This window comes from Mytilus galloprovincialis, chromosome 13, assembly GCF_965363235.1.
Source record: "Mytilus galloprovincialis chromosome 13, xbMytGall1.hap1.1, whole genome shotgun sequence".
Lineage (NCBI taxonomy): Eukaryota > Metazoa > Mollusca > Bivalvia > Mytilida > Mytilidae > Mytilus > Mytilus galloprovincialis.
The window spans coordinates 42167104-42182489 of NC_134850.1; the positions used below are offsets into that span (position 1 = coordinate 42167104).

The 15386-nt window shown below is 32.2% G+C and overlaps 2 protein-coding genes across 2 annotated transcripts in view; both read left to right on the forward strand.

Annotated features, from left to right (window-relative positions):
• Positions 1-14332, forward strand: part of LOC143057544 (uncharacterized) — a 194004-nt gene extending 179672 nt beyond the window's left edge. Inside the window, exons 115-125 of the mRNA XM_076230855.1 lie at positions 1808-1850; positions 2725-2891; positions 8119-8292; positions 8939-9154; positions 9457-9499; positions 9892-10055; positions 10764-10919; positions 11522-11731; positions 12684-12726; positions 13397-13560; positions 14142-14332. Of these exons, the coding sequence (XP_076086970.1) occupies positions 1808-1850; positions 2725-2891; positions 8119-8292; positions 8939-9154; positions 9457-9499; positions 9892-10055; positions 10764-10919; positions 11522-11731; positions 12684-12726; positions 13397-13560; positions 14142-14332 (1571 nt within the window). The remainder of the gene's footprint in view (positions 1-1807; positions 1851-2724; positions 2892-8118; positions 8293-8938; positions 9155-9456; positions 9500-9891; positions 10056-10763; positions 10920-11521; positions 11732-12683; positions 12727-13396; positions 13561-14141) is intronic.
• Positions 14333-14841: 509 nt separating this feature from the next.
• Positions 14842-15386, forward strand: part of LOC143056999 (uncharacterized) — a 129106-nt gene continuing 128561 nt past the window's right edge. The window contains exon 1 of the mRNA XM_076230225.1: positions 14842-14993. Within this exon, the coding sequence (XP_076086340.1) occupies positions 14897-14993 (97 nt within the window). The 5' untranslated portion in view covers positions 14842-14896. The remainder of the gene's footprint in view (positions 14994-15386) is intronic.

The following is a 15386-nucleotide window of genomic DNA, read 5'->3' on the forward strand; positions in this document are numbered from 1 at the left end:
TTGCCCTTTATAGTCAATTTTTAACCGGATTTTTGTGACAAAAATGTCGGTTATTGATTTGGGGATGTACGGCGGGCGGCGGTTATGGTTCTTGAAAGATTGAAAAATGGAGTTTCCAGTCGTGTCCGTGCATTTACGCATGAACTGTTCTACCTAAGCTTCCCAAATTTTAATATGTTGTTACTGATGACAAAATGGAGGTCAAGTTTAATAATGACGATTTTGACTTTTACCGTTCAGGAGTTATGGTTCTTGAATGATTGAAAAATGGTGTTTCCAGTCGTGTTCGTGCATTTACGCATGAACTGTTTTACCAAAGCTTCCCAAATTTTAATATGTTGTTACTGATGACAAAATAGAGGTCAAGTTCAATAATGACGATTTTGACTTTTACCGTTCAGGAGTTATGGTTCTTGAAAGATTGAAAAATGGTGTTTCCAGTCGTGTCCGTGCATTTTCTCATGAACCATTCAACCAAAGCTTTTGAAATTTTTATATGTTGTTACTGATGGCAAATTAGAGGTCAAGTTCAATAATGACGATTTTGACTTTTACCGTTCAGGAGTTATGGTTCTTGAAAGATTGTGAAATGGCGTTTCCATTCACGTTGTTGCATTTACTCATGAACCATTCAATCTAAGCTTTTCAAATTTTAAGATGTTGATACTGATGACAAAATGGAGGTCAAATTTGATATTGACGATTTTCACTTTCACCATTCATCAGTAATGGTTCTTGTGATATTGCCAGGACACAAATAAATATTAATAAATCCGGTTTGCTGTCGTTGTGACAGCCTCTTGTTAACCATTTTTTTCGTAAATCTTAGTAATCTTTTACAAAAGTCTTCTTCTCTGAAACTACTGGGCCAAATTAAAGTAAACTAAACTTATAGTCAATTTTTAACAATTTTCATAAAATTTGTAAATTTTTACTAACATTTTCCACTGAAACTACTTTGCCAAGATCATTATAGATAGAGATAATTGTAAGCAGCAAGAATGTTCAGTAAAATAAGATGTACAAACACATCACCATCACCAAAACACAATTTTGTCATGAATCCATCTGCTTCCTTTGTTTAATATTCACATATACCAAGGTGAGCGACACAGGCTCTTTAGAGCCTCTAGTTTGTTATTATCTTGAATATTATTATAGATAGAGATAAACTGTATACAGCAATAATGTTCAGCAAAATAAGATCTACAAATAAGTTTACATGACCAAAATAGTCAATTGACCCCTTAAGGAGTTATTGCCCTTTACAGTTAATTTTTAACATTTTTCATAAATTTTTGTAAATTTTTTGAAAATATTTTCCACTGTAATTACTGGGCCAAGTTCATTATAGATAGAGATAATTGTAGCAACAAGAATGCTCAGTAAAGTAAGATCTACAAACACATCACTATCACCAAAACACAATTATGTCATGAATTTATCCGTGTCCATTGTTTAATATGCACAAGACCAAGGTGAGCGACACAGGCTCTAAAGAGCCTCTAGTTGTGTAATAATATCAATTAGGATGTAAGTTTAACTCAAATTTTATGAGGTATAGTCTTGGAAAATCAGATTGACTACCTGCAACAAGTTTAACTAGACCTGAAGTAAATAACACCTGCAGTTAGTCCTACTGATTTTTATCAAGAAAATGCAGCCTAGAATTACTGTCATGTAATATGTCTCTTGCTGAAACATTAAAGATTGCAATAGATGCTTAAGCTATATAAGTGTATTAAAGTTTAAAGAGTTTTGTTATGACATGGATCTGATAAGCACTTTATGTTTAATTATATTTTAGGAGATTTGTGGCAAGTTTGGCTGATAGGAATTGTTAGAATTGAGTAAGTTATCATTTTTACTAAATTTTTGTAATTATTTTACAATGTGTAACATCTAATTTTTTAATGAAGATATCTTGAAGATTGTATTAAATTCTTGTCAATTTATGACATAAATACAAGCAAACATTTAACCCTCTTTGTGAAAATTAGATTTTTTTCTGTACACTTACGCGCTTCTGTAATCAATTAAAACTATGAACAAAGAATCCTAAAAAAAATTGTTTTAGCTAGTCTATATAAGTTTTTAAACTGAAATCCTCAATTACACAAATTATGCAATGTCATCATCATACTATCAACATGTAGTCCTCTGACAAATGATTTCATCAATTCAAAATTCTTGGCTTTGGATGAAAACACGTACATGTCAGTTAACTGCTAGTAGTCTGTTGTTATTTATGTATTATTGTCATTTTGTTTATTTTCTTTGGTTACCTCTTCTGACATCAGACTCGGACTTCTCTTGAACTGAATTTTAATGTGCGTATTGTTATGCGTTTACTTTTCTACATTGGTTAGAGGTATAGGGGGAGGGTTGAGATCTCACAAACATGTTTAACCCCGCCGCATTTTTGCGCCTGTCCCAAGTCAGGAGCCTCTGGCCTTTGTTAGTCTTGTATTATTTTAATTTTAGTTTCTTGTGTACAATTTGGAAATAAGTATGGCGTTCATTATCACTGGACTAGTATATATTTGTTTAGGGGCCAGCTGAAGGACGCCTCCGGGTGCGGGAATTTCTCGCTACATTGAAGACCTGTTTGTGACCCTCTGCTGTTGTTTTTTATTTGGTCGGGTTGTTGTCTCTTTGACACATTCCCCATTTCCATTCTCAATTTTACAATGTATAATTATTATTTTTTTTAAACAATTTTAGTTTCATCATCAATAATTTACCAAGTGAGAATCTGTACTTGGTGAACATGAACTTGAGTGTATGTTTCGAGTCGTCAGGAGCATGTGAAGTTGGACCTGTGAACATTTTTGTCAACACTTTACTACACAAGAAAACTTGTGACTTCTCCAGTGATTTTGTTGTAACAGGTATGCAGGAAAATATACTTTATAGTACAGTATAAACATTTAATGTGTTAACCAGGTTTCTTGCAAGTGGTCATTTATTATTTTTAAAGGACAAAAAGAAATTGAAACTGAACCTCAGATGAAACTTGGAATTGTGAGAAAGTTCTCTTAAATTAAATTGTCAGTGTTTTATCTGAATATTTCAATGATAATTTTTAATAACTCATTGTTTAGATTAAGAATCGGAAGAAAGGTTAACATTATATAAATAACACATAGCTGAGAGGGTGATAGAGCAGATTGTTACCCTAAGAAAACATTGTCAACCGCGGCGATGCCAAGGTTGACCATGCTTTTTCGAGGGGGACCAATCTGCTCTATCACCCTCTCAGCTATGTGTTATTTAATTTATTATACTGAATTTCCTATCATAATAGTCTTTTACAGATTAATTCTATTTTAAAAGTATTTTCTATGACATCACGTACATAAAAACGTTACGGGTATTAGAAACAAGAGGCTCTCAAGAGCCTGAATCGCTCACCTGGTAAACAATGCCTTATTGAACATATTGAACCATGCCAGGCAAACATGTACAGCTAACAATTCTTCAATATTACAAATATATATGACTTACTGTTTATAAATAAAGAAAATGAGACCAAAACACAAACACTTAAAACTTAGCAATGGACTGTGAAAATGAGGTCAAGTTCAAATAAAACCTGCGTTACCGACATATAGATCTTAAAATATTTTCATACACCAAATATAGTTGACCTAATGCATAAAGTATTAAAAAAAATAGACCAAAACTAAAAAAGTTAACTTTGACCACTGAATCTGACAGAGATATACAAAAAATAACGTACACGCGTGCTTCCAATGTTTTAATTATTTTTCCTGAATATAAGAAAACTAGCGGTGAAAATCGAAACAAAAAGTCTTTATAGATCGATGGAGAAACAATACCAACAATGCTGGATGAACAACAACACTAAGATTTACTAATATTAAGGAAAATATTTTCAAAAGGCTGAATGCAGTAATATTTCTTACCATCAAGTTACGGAAAGACTGTTTCCGGTCGGTCACACTAAAAACAACCTGGACGCGTTCGAGAGCGCCGGAGAGAAATACAAGTTCTACCATGTATACACGTTTCCTTCTAATATAAAATGCATACAAGAAGAGCGGCAGGACGTTATTTTTATTACATTATAGTTACAATAAAAGAATTTTAACAATAAAATTGTTATTGTTACATTATTAAATTGTTATTCTTTCGAATTTCTTCATTCATGATTTGGATTTATTCCACTGCTGAGAAGGGGCAAGGGGCTCCAATAACAGCAAAACAGTTAAATGATTTCATTAATAACAGTTAGGCATGGACCATTTAACTTGTAGGGGGACATGGTTTTTTTTCTGGTCAGAATATTTTCTATTTTTTGGAAGTAGCACAACAAATTATTTTTTTTGCAAATTGCAAATTGAAAATTTCAGGACAGGTAGACCTTCACCTAATGAACACCTAATAAATATTTTAACTTCTAGTCTTATTTGCTCTAAATGCTGGAGTTTTTTTAGATATAAGCCAAAAACTGCATTTTACCCTGTGTTCTATTTTTAGCCATGACGGCCATGTTTTTAGACAAAATAGAAAATAAAACACAAACTTTATTTTATACACCCTACTGATCATTCAGTTGAAGTTTGGTTGAGTAGTTTTAGAGGAGAAGATTTTTTAAAGTTATCAAATATGATGAACAAATTGTGAAAAAATTGTCATTAAAGGACAATAACTCCTTAAGGGGTCAATTGACAATTTTGGTCATATTTAACTTATTTGTAGATCTTACTTTGCTGATCATTTTTGCTGTTTACAGTTTATCTTTATAATGATATTCAAGATAATGACCAAAAACTGCAAAATTTCCTTAAAATTACCAATTAAGTGGCAGCAACCCAACAATGGTTTGTTTGATTCGTCTGAAAATTTCAGGGCTGATAGATGTTGACCTAATGAACATTTTTACCCCATGTCAGATTTGCTCTAAATGCTTTCGTTTTTGAGATATAAGCCAAAAACTGCATTTGACCCCTATGTTCTATTTAAAGTAAGGGCGGCCATGTTTTTTGACGGATCAAAAATCGAAGCACACACTTTGTGCAGGATAATCTAAGGAACTATCATGCTAAGTTTCATCCAAATCCATTCAGTAGTTTCAGAGGAGAAGATTTTTTAAAGTTAGCAAATATGATGAACAAATTGTGAAAAATTGTCATTAAAGGACATTTACCCCTTAAGGGGTCAATTGACAATTTTGGTCATATTTAACTTATTTGTAGATCTTACTTTGCTGATCATTTTTGCTGTTTACAGTTTATCTTTATAATGATATTCAAGATAATGACCAAAAACTGCAAAATTTCCTTAAAATCACCAATTAAGTGGCAGCAACCCAACAATGGTTTGTTTGATTAGTCTGAAAATTTCAGGGCTGATAGATGTTGACCTAATGAACATTTTTACCCCATGTCAGATTTGCTCTAAATGCTTTCGTTTTTGAGATATAAGCCAAAAACTGCATTTGACCCCTATGTTCTATTTAAAGTAAGGGCGGCCATGTTTGTTGACGGATCAAAAATTGAAGCACACACTTTGTGCAGGATAATCTAAGGAACTATCATGCTAAGTTTCATCCAAATCCATTCAGTAGTTTCAGAGGAGAAGATTTTTTAAAGTTAGCAAATATGATGAACAAATTGTGAAAAATTGTCATTAAAGGACATTTACCCCTTAAGGGGTCAATTGACAATTTTGGTCATATTAACCTATTTGTAGATCTTACTTTGATGATCATTTTTGCTGTTTACAGTTTATCTTTATCTATAATGATATTCAAGATAATGACCAAAAACTGCAAAATTTCCTTAAAATTACCAATTAAGTGGCAGCAACCCAACAATGGTTTGTTTGATTAGTCTGAAAATTTCAGGGCTGATAGATGTTGACCTAATGAACATTTTTACCCCATGTCAGATTTGCTCTAAATGCTTTCGTTTTTGAGATATAAGCCAAAAACTGCATTTGACCCCTATGTTCTATTTAAAGTAAGGGCGGCCATGTTTTTTGACGGATCAAAAATCGAAGCACACACTTTGTGCAGGATAATCTAAGGAACTATCATGCTAAGTTTCATCCAAATCCATTCAGTAGTTTCAGAGAAGAAGATTTTTTAAAGTTAGCAAATATGATGAACAATTTACAGTTTATCTTCATCTATAATAATATTCAAGATGGCTTCAGAGGAGAAGATGTTTGAAAAATTGTTAACGACGACAGACGACGACGACGACGGACGCCAAGTGATGAGAAAGCTCACATGGCCTTTTAGGCCAGGTGAGCTAAAAACAACAAGAGTTTTATTTTTTTATTTTGACAGTCAAACATTAAAAAAAATTGTCACCCTCTCTTCCATGTGATAGAGTAAATAAACACCCTCGTATCAGCCAATCAAAATATGGCATTTTTACGTGAAGTATAATAATATAAAATGATACTTATTTTTCCTCACCAGATGGCCATTCAACAATAAATAAGTCTTCAGTGATGCTCATGGCCAGTATATTTAAAATTCCCAAGCTTAAAAAAATGAAGTTTATAAACTTAAAAGATATGTATGGTTTATTATTTAAAAAAAGTTTATATATAGGTATGTAGGACTCTAAAGTGCGATGGGGACGCTAAAGTATGATGGTCCCGCTAAGGTGCAATGGCCTTTGCTAAAGTGTTATGCCTACATACGCTAATGTCTGATGGTCCGCGAAAGTATAGACATAAGAAACGCAGTTGGATTATGACGTTTACAGTCTTTTATACAAACCAAAAATGTACATGCTGTAAGATCAATTTTAAGAATATTAAGTTTGATTAACATCTTGTAGACCAAATGTCCATGACTTAATTATTTTAAACCAAATCTGACTTTGTCAGCTGAAGCAAATATGTTTTTTTTTTTTCGGGTGCTGGAAGAAGGAGTTATGTCTTGCAGTCGACCATTTTACTATAAATACAAAATAGTATACACAAACGTATGTATTTTGCTTCTGTTTGAAGTGAACAGATACATATGAACCATTATTTATGTTGCAGCTTACTTTGCGGTTCACGTTTAAATATTGTCAATTTAATTGAAAATTAACGTTGGTAAAATAAAGGTTCATGTTTTCATGGGTAAATTGTAAATTGTCGGCTAAAAATTTTGTTTGTAGTACATTGCAGGAAAAATAACAAGTATTTTTTACTCAATACGAAAATGGAGATAGCTCGGAGGCAAATAAATTTATGTATGCCGACAATGAACTTTTGTTTTGTATTTGTAATTTACAATGACGTCTGTAAGGGGAGGTGTTCACATCAGTGATAGACTGTGTGGACGGCAAGCGACACCAATTATTCGAATATTTTTTACGCCCGAATTTTAAAAAATTATTAAGAGGAAATATAGAATTTTTTGACACTTTACTTAACTTTTTAGTAGAAATTACGTGGTTGGTCTTCTAAACTTGTTGGTCCATCCCACTTTAGCGTAATACACCATTGTACTTTAGCGAACAAACAACCATCGCACTTTAGCGTGATACACCATCATACTTTAGCGTAGACCATCGCACTTTAGGGTGACCACCGCACTTTAGAGTCCTACATATATAATTGGTAAGAAAAAAATCTGTGATCTAGAATGAATAGCTTTAGTTTGCAATGCAATCATGCATTTTTGGACTAATATTTACAACAATGCTAAGAATGTGGTTATATCTACAAGTATGAGAATTTTCAGAAAACAAGAAATATTTGATAGATGAAAAAAATAGCATCAAGTTCAGCTGAAATATTTTAGACAGAATAAAAAAGATTTCCCATTGCAAAAGGGAAATAACTCATTGGTGTAACATTTTTTCTCTCACTGATTTGGAAGTCATTTTCATACCACCACTAAATGAATGTGTCTAGAGCATCATTAGTGTCTATTTATAAGCAAAATTTATAAATCATATTTTTCTGTTCATCACAATTCTGTGTCTACAGTTTGTTTTACAAATTGTTCCTGTTAACGTAATGTGGTAGTATCATGTTTTACACTCATTATTGTTAGAGGAAATAAAGTCCATGTAGAAAGTCACTAACATTGTGATATCATTAGGTAAATTATGTGCTATTAAATCCATTGTTATTTTTTAGGATTCTCCTTAGAGGCAATGATACAGACTTATCAATTAACTGAAGTGACCACACTTCCAAGCTACTTTGTACAGCAGGTTTTGAATACAGCCAGTGTGTCACAATATCTACTGGAGCAATCATGTAACAGACTGACTTCACCATTTGGTACCACTTACGATGGATGGATGAAAGGTAAGGGCAATATAATTTAGTGGAAGTGACCACACTACCTAGCTATTTTGTACAGCAGGTGTTGAATACAGCCAGTTTGTCACAGTATCTACTGGAACAGTCTTGTAACAAACCGACTTCACCATTTTGTACAACATATGATGGATGGATGGACGGTATATTAATAGTTGTCAAAGAAAAGAGCTTGTAAAGACCGGTTATAGGAGCCCCCATATGGACCTATATATATATATATATGATAAATGCAAATGTATCACTAGTACTTCAAATGTTGGCTTGCGAGAGGGCCTCTTCTTGATGCAAATTACTTTTCAATTAAAAAAAATATATTTATAATGGTTTTTTTTTTTCATTAATAGACAAACATATTAAAAAGATACTGCAAATAAAAAAATGAGTAAAAATCAGTTTAATGTTCAATTAGTCATTTCAGCATCTAAGGAATTGTAATATTTCAAAATTGACTTGTACACCAAAATTTTGTGATTGGTCAACCGCTTTTAAAACAATGTGTATGTAGTCAATGAGGTAACTTTATTTTCAATTTGATGTATGATCACAGAAATCACCCATAATCCTAGATTCTTAAACAGAAAATAAAATACATCGAGACTGGATTATAAATTCTGATTTCTATTGTTAACAGGTTGTACTACTCAGTCCCTGACACTGGAATATATCAAACCAACAGAGACAACCTGTTATACGTTACCAGATTGTACAGGGTTCCAGTGTTGTGTAGATGCCTCTGTCATTGGAAGGTCATTCTTATACAAAATATCTGTTGATGCTTGTAAATACAAATTGACTGTTGCCATTGAAGGTCTGGAATATGAACAGAATCTCTTGACTTACAAGTTTGGTAAGTTAGATAAATTAGGAATACAATTGATGAATCATTGCATGAATAATAAGATAACAAAATGATATGCAAATGAATTAGCAAAAAGAGAAAAGACGAAATATCTTTCAGTTACTGCTACTCAGGAATTTTTCTAAAACTTTTTGTCTGAACATACAATCTTTGCAAAACAAGGTATTTATAGAGATTAGTTTTTGAATTAATAATGCTATAGTTCTATTAAAAATTGCAGTTTCTTTTTCCGTGAATTAAACAAATGATATCTCCTGTATATATAAAAGATGTTTCTTGATATATTTCAGGTACACAAGATAAGTTCTACATAAATGGTGTCTTCAAAATGGAGTAAGTGTTAATTTTTTTGTAAAAACATCATATTCTGCCAAAAGAAATGAAACTGCAACAAACATTTACAACATGAACAAAAAGAAAAAGCTTTGTCATAACATGAAATCTTTGAATTCATTAAGAAAGTTTGTGTTTCTGATGCTATCTGATTGGCTGTTGAATCAGAATGTGAAATCATGCTAGATGAAGATATATGTTTAAAGATTAAAGATATGAAATTTTAATGAGGGGAGCATTTTTTTTTATATAACAGTAATCCAGAAAAATTACTTTCAAGTTTAAACTTCTAGAGAATTATCACCAGGGCTGTTTGAAATACATAGCAGAATATGATACTAGAAAAAGGAATTAAAGAGTGTGGATATAAAATAAGATTGTGTACATTTCAGCTACCAGATAGAGGAATTACCAATTGATGGTTCCTTCTTGTTGACAGTAACACTGAGTGTATGTTTAGAGGCCAATGCTGATTGTACTGTACAGAGAGTAGTAGCTAGTAGTCTCAAGATAGACAAACCTACATGTACATCCACTGGACAGTTTGCCATTCCAGGTAACTTAATAATTTATAACATGTAAACTTGAATGGGTTCTGTTCATTTTAAAATCAGAAAGTGCAAATTGTGGAATTTTTATGATAAAAAGACATTACTTTCAGTTTTGGTTGAATTTTTAAAAAGTTTTCTGGTAGATTGCTTTTAATTTTCCACTTCAATGAATAGTTGCAGGTAGTCTAAAGTTTAACCAGCTTATGAGTTTGATAGTTACTGAAAACCACAAGTGCAAAATTAATGCTAATACACTTTGTCAAGAAATTTATCAAACTTAGATTTTTAGAAAAAATTGCCAAAAAGCCACTAGAAATGACTAAGCATGAAAACTTGTTTCTGCAAAAATAAGTAGGTTTACAATATACAATGTACCACAGTCAATATGCAAAAAGTAAAATAATGAAAATATCACACTCTAAAGGGAAATTCAAAACAGGAAGTCCTTTATAAAATGTCAATATCAATAGCAAAAGCAAATTTACCAAATGGTAAACAGCTGTAATATTCCTGATTCGGTACAGGGATTTCCTAATCTAGAAAATGGTTGCTTAAACCTGGTTTTCTAGCTAGCTAAACCTCTGCAAGTTACGCTGTACTAAAGCATAAATGCTTTAAATACTTGCCCCAAATTGAAGGTGATATGATGACCTTTTGATATAGAATTTCGGTTAAGTTGTGTCATCATCTCTTTATGAAAATTATATTTGCAGGATTTTCAGTGACAGATTGGAAGGCTAGTAAAGGATTGGGTACATTTGATGAACTACCAGAATATGCTGCTTCTCTTCTCATGAGTGATATGAAAATAGCCAAGTATATGAAGGAACCACAGTGTAACATAGCTTCACAGGGCTGGCAATCAGGAGGTAGGTAGTAACATTAGGATGAAGAACAGCAGTTGTAACTTTTTTTATGCTGGATATGTTCCATGTAATGTATTTTCTAATTAATAATTAAATTGAGAACAGAAATTTGGAATGTGTCAAAGAGACAACAACCTGACCAAAGAGCAGAAAAACATTGAAGACTACCAATTGGTCTTCAACACAGCAAGATAATCCCACACATAGAGGCATGGTTCATCTGGCCCCTAAACAAAAATGTGTAATAGTTCAGTGATAATGGACGTCATACTAAACTCCGAAATATATTTATGAAATAGAATTTAAAAATCTTACAAGACTAACAAAGGCCTGACTTGGGACAGGCTAAAAAATGTGGCAGGGTTAAAAATGTTTTGTGAGATCTCAACCCTCCCTCTATACCTCTAGCTAGTGTAGAAAAACAAACACACAGCAATATGTAAAGTAAAACTAAAGTTTAAAAGTATGCCAAGTCTTTTCATTGAGATGCTACATTGCACCTCAGGAAATAAACCATTTTGGCATTTCACATCTCAAATCAAGGTTACTGAATATTTAAAACTAGACAGTATTAGCTATATCTTGTTTTTAAATTTTTGTTACAGGTTGTCCATTGACCATAGACAAGCCAATGCTCCATGACAATGTAACCTGCCAAGTGACCAGTAGTTGTACTGGTGTCAAGTGTTGTGTGTACACAGAGGAACTGAACCGTAACATAGATGTGCACCTTCTACTGAACCCATGTGACCAAAGTTTGTCTCTCACCATTGATTATTTAGAGTACAACAGAAGTTTGTTTGACTTTGACTTTGGTAAGTCAAATCAGTTGAATCCAGATGTATATAAAGGAACTTGAATGGAAACCTAATATGAATTTGTAATTTTATGAACAAAGATATTTTGCAGAAGTAATGGGTTCTCATCGGAGCAGAACTTTGAATATGAAGGATGAGGATCATTCTAGTAATGCAGCCTGAGGCTAGAAAAGATGCAACTATTTACCAACCCGTATTGAGGGTACTATTTGCCCTTACCATGTTTCAGTTTTACAATCAAACTTGAATTATGGTTGGCACAAGTCACTTCTGCAGTATTTATAGCAGGATTTTGACCTCTTTTTATTGAGATGCCTTGTTGCACCACAGGAAAAAAGTACTATATGTTACATCTTCAAAGAGCTTATGAGTGTAATGAGTAGAATTTAATTTTAGGTTGATAGATTTAGGAGGTTACTATTGAATTTTAAGCTCTGACGGCATCAATTGGTGATTTGATGGTAGCAAATTAAGTTTACTGGCAACATGTTAGCGGAACTAGTAAACACGGATTTGCAACCAACAAATCACTAATTGATTGATTCGGAGCTTAAAATTCAATATTGGTATCTCCATTCTATTGAAACTGACAGAAGACATCGTTAAATCATACATTTAAGATATATCATATGACGTTTGCCCTTGCGGCTATTTTACATAGCATCAATTGTGAATTGATGCCATGAAAATTGGTGACATTATCCAATGAAAATGAACGTTACAAACGATGTTGCATTAGAATAGTTGTTTAAATTCTAATTACTAAAATTTTTGACTTTGAAAATAGTTTTTCTAGGATGGAGAGTTGACTAAAAAAGATTAACTAATGCTGTAAGTCATTTTCTTTAATGCAAGGAGCAAATTGAAGTGTTTTCAGTAAACAAATATTTATTAATTAATCTTAATTGAAAAAGTTGTATGGTATACATAATGTTTTAATCTATTACAGGAAGTTTACAGCAGTTTTACATGGAAAATGTTGTAAGAGTAGAGTGAGTATGATAATATGAAATAAAATATTTAAAGGGAGATAATTTCTGAAAACCAAAGTAACTTGGATTTCTATATTAAAATGAGTAAAATAATATATCATGATATACTGAATAGACTTCAAATAGAATACTGCAACTGTTTAAAATAGGAGAAATATTTGAATCAAACCTTTTCTTGAAAATAAATTTTTGGTTTTACTTTAATTTGTTTATTGTTAACCATTATTATATTTGCGTCATAAATGTATTTTGAAGTACCTTATTCTGCCTGTCCATCAAATTTGCATTTACTAATTCTCAAGAAATATAGCACAACATTTAATTCTAAATATTGTACTCTAAACCAACTTATTTTCGGTAGCAATTTATTTTTCGCGACTTTCACTAGTAGAAAAAAAAAGCGAATATAAATCGTCAGGAATATGTAAAACTTGGATCTTTCCTTATTAAACTTCATCAAGTAAATCAGAAAATTGCGAAATTAAATAACTGAAAAGTGGTCTAGAAAGGCTAAAACGTGACATAAAGTATCTGCGAAAATAAGTTGTTTTAGAGTATTTTATTCTCACAAAAGAGAAGTATCATGAGCTCATTCTGTTTACTCTCTTTTCTTGTGAGGATAATAATTTCATTATAATATATTATAATATTATGACTTTCCATATTTCAGTTACATGATATATGATCTAACCAATGAATTCCAGTACCTTGTTGACATGAATATCAGTATTTGCTACGAGTCATCAGCACCATGTGAATTAGAGTCAATGATTTTCCATAGTTCTGTGCTGCATAAAAAGCCTTGTCAATGGAAAACAGGCTTCAGAGATCCAAGTAAGTGAATAATACTCAGATTTCTAGGATCTGATTGGTTCTCTTCCTGAACATTTATAGAATATTTGCCACTGGACCTTAATCAACCAGCAATTGTCATCTAGGAATTGTCAAATTTTGTCTTTATCTGATTTTATGAATTAAAAAAGATGTGGAAAATAGGTCAACAATTTTGAAACTTTAATAAAGATATTATTTAACTATAGGACATCTAGAGGTAAACATGCCTTCTTTTTCAATATTTGAAAGATGTCTACAAAATATGTCTTTAAGTCTTGTATATTTTATTTGTTACATGATTATGAATGTTAAAAATGTCAAGAAATATAATGTTCTGCCTGCATATCTGTGATATAATTGTTTCAAAATATTATTTCAAATCATCATGAAAAATATTAATACGTACGGAAGTAACCATGTAGTTTACATATTGGACTTGTTTATAGTTCTAATGTTGGTCAAAAGAGAAAAGGAATTATATTAAATAAAGAAATATAGATTGTTTTCTGATGGAGAAGCAAAGTTGACTGATTTCAAGAAATAAAACCCAAATATTTGGAAAAAATCTGTAATATTTTTAGATTTCTCTGAGTCTGGGTGGAGAAATGAGATGAACATTACATCTGATGCCCAGCTGTTCCCTGTAGACATAGCCAGACTGACAGAGGCTCTATATGTTGGGCCTTATCAGGCAGATACACTGTGTCAAGGATACAATTCACCGTACACAGGAGCTATTAATGGATGGAAAGATGGTAGGTTTTATGCATAAAATTATGTGTTTTTGTCTCCACTGCAATACATGACAGAATTAAGACTTTGTGCATGAACATCAACAATTGTTAAAGTTTGTGATTGAATGACATATCCCTGTTTTACCATATAGTTTTTCAAGAAAATATTGATTTTTAAATTTTTGGTAATGCAAATGTACTTAGATTGATTGATATTTTTACACCAGCTTTAGCACTATTGGCAATTTGTGGTACCGTAGTAAGATGGTGGAGGAAAATGGAGTGCCAGAGAGAACCTCCAACCTACTGCAGTTAAACAAATAAACTTATAATAGCAGTACAGAAATGCATGTTCCATTGAAATGTCAACTCAACATGCTCATTTTCAAGATTGTTTGTTGCCTGATGGTAACCCTATTCTGCGTGAGATTGGCTTAAATGTTAAAAGTTTGATAAAATTCAATGATAAACATACTTTCTACATTACAGAATGTTCAGCCTCTAACTTGGAGAACTTACCATCAGATACAATGAAATGTTACATACCGCCCACTTGTAGCTTTGTCAAGTGTTGTCATGAAGTTGGCCTCCTGGGTACACCAATGGAAACAGAGCTTGGAATTGACTCGTGTAACTTTGAACTGTCTGTCAGGATTGAAAAACTGGAGTTCAAAGTTCCCTTCTATGACTACCAGTGGGGTAAGTTCTTGTTTGGGATCAGTTTTTTTAACATTGATATTTCAATAATTCTTTTCATTTTTATTTTATTTTTGTATTGGGAGAGGTGAATGTTATGAAAAGTAGATAATCAAAATATTTTCTATTGTACACTACAAATTAGAAATATGAATTAGGAAATTCAGGCTATTTCCTGTAGTGATATTTACATGAAAAGCATGGTAATGCATATAAAAGAGAGACAAAAGATACCAGAGGGACATTCAAAATCATAAGTGAACTCGAAAATAAACTTAACAATGTCATGGCTAAAAAAGAAAAAAAATATCAGACAAACAATTAGTACACATACTAAGCAACACAAACCCCACCAAAAACTGGGGGTGAAGTCATGTGCTCTGGAAGGGTAAACAG